General features: G+C 44.7%; 1 protein-coding gene across 1 annotated transcript in view; it reads left to right on the top strand.

Moving 5' to 3' along the window:
- The window catches only part of LOC130551322 (netrin receptor DCC-like), a gene marked incomplete at its 5' end in the record, with an annotated part of 31,191 nt that extends 30,942 nt beyond the window's left edge, over positions 1-249 (top strand). Inside the window, one exon of the mRNA XM_057328896.1 lies at positions 164-249. Coding sequence (XP_057184879.1) covers positions 164-249 — 86 coding nt within the window. The remainder of the gene's footprint in view (positions 1-163) is intronic.
- Positions 250-969: the final 720 nt, after the last annotated feature.

The raw sequence follows: 969 nt of genomic DNA, 5'->3' as shown, positions 1-969 counted from the left end.
TGTGAGTCAGGAGTGATGTGCACTAGTAAGGGTCATGTGTTGACAGATGGTTAGGGGGACTCTTCAGTGTCCCAGAATGCATCATGTTTTCTTACACACCTGTCAGCACACACTGTCTGTCTATCTGTAGTCACTCAGATGTCCATTTGTCATTTTCTTGTAGCGTCCAATAAGCTCAGACAATCTCCTGATCAATATCTGAGAATCAATGAGACATCCGTCATGTTTGACATGTTTGGGGAGGAATAACAGATGCTGTGAGGTGAAATAAAGATGCAAGAAATGTGTTCCGCTAACCTTTTTTTCAATCACAAGCTTTCAATGCAATCATTCAACGTATTACTCTGTCACCCCGCCTGACAGTTTTATGACAGAAAATGGGGCTACATTTTGGTTTTCATGACAATCAATCTGAGTTAATGTCAATCATTTCATCAAATGAAGTATCTATACTGTACATAAGATTTACACAAGAACTAATTCTACTCTTTCACGAGAGCGTTTTAAAGATGAAAAAGTGTGAAAGTATTAGACGTCTGGATCCGTCTCGAGTCGAGCTGCTAACCTCTGACTTTACTGGAAGTGAGAAATCTCATCCGAGGTGTTGAGGTGAATCTCTTCCTCCAGCGCTTGAGGTGTCTCTGATGGTTGTGTATGGATTTACTGAGAGGTTCTGAACTGTCTGCTGGTCTGTGAATGTTCAGCTCGGGTTCTCGGGGGACGGATGGTGTGAAGAAGGGCATTCTGGGAGGAAACAGTGCTGCAGGAACTGATGTGTTTCACAGAATGTTTTACAGCAGACAGAAGAACTCCTCAAGAGTTTCTCATGTGTTCACAGGTCACACGCACCCACGCGCACACACAAACACGCACGCATGCACAAACACGCACACACACACAAACACACACTCACACACACACTCACACACACACACGCGCGCACACACACGCGCACGCACGCACACACAC

This window comes from Triplophysa rosa, unplaced genomic scaffold (genome assembly GCF_024868665.1).
Source record: "Triplophysa rosa unplaced genomic scaffold, Trosa_1v2 scaffold8_ERROPOS95132, whole genome shotgun sequence".
Taxonomy (NCBI): Eukaryota; Metazoa; Chordata; class Actinopteri; order Cypriniformes; family Nemacheilidae; genus Triplophysa; species Triplophysa rosa.
Note: the sequence above shows the minus strand (reverse complement) of the source record. Positions and strands in the feature narration are given on the sequence as shown.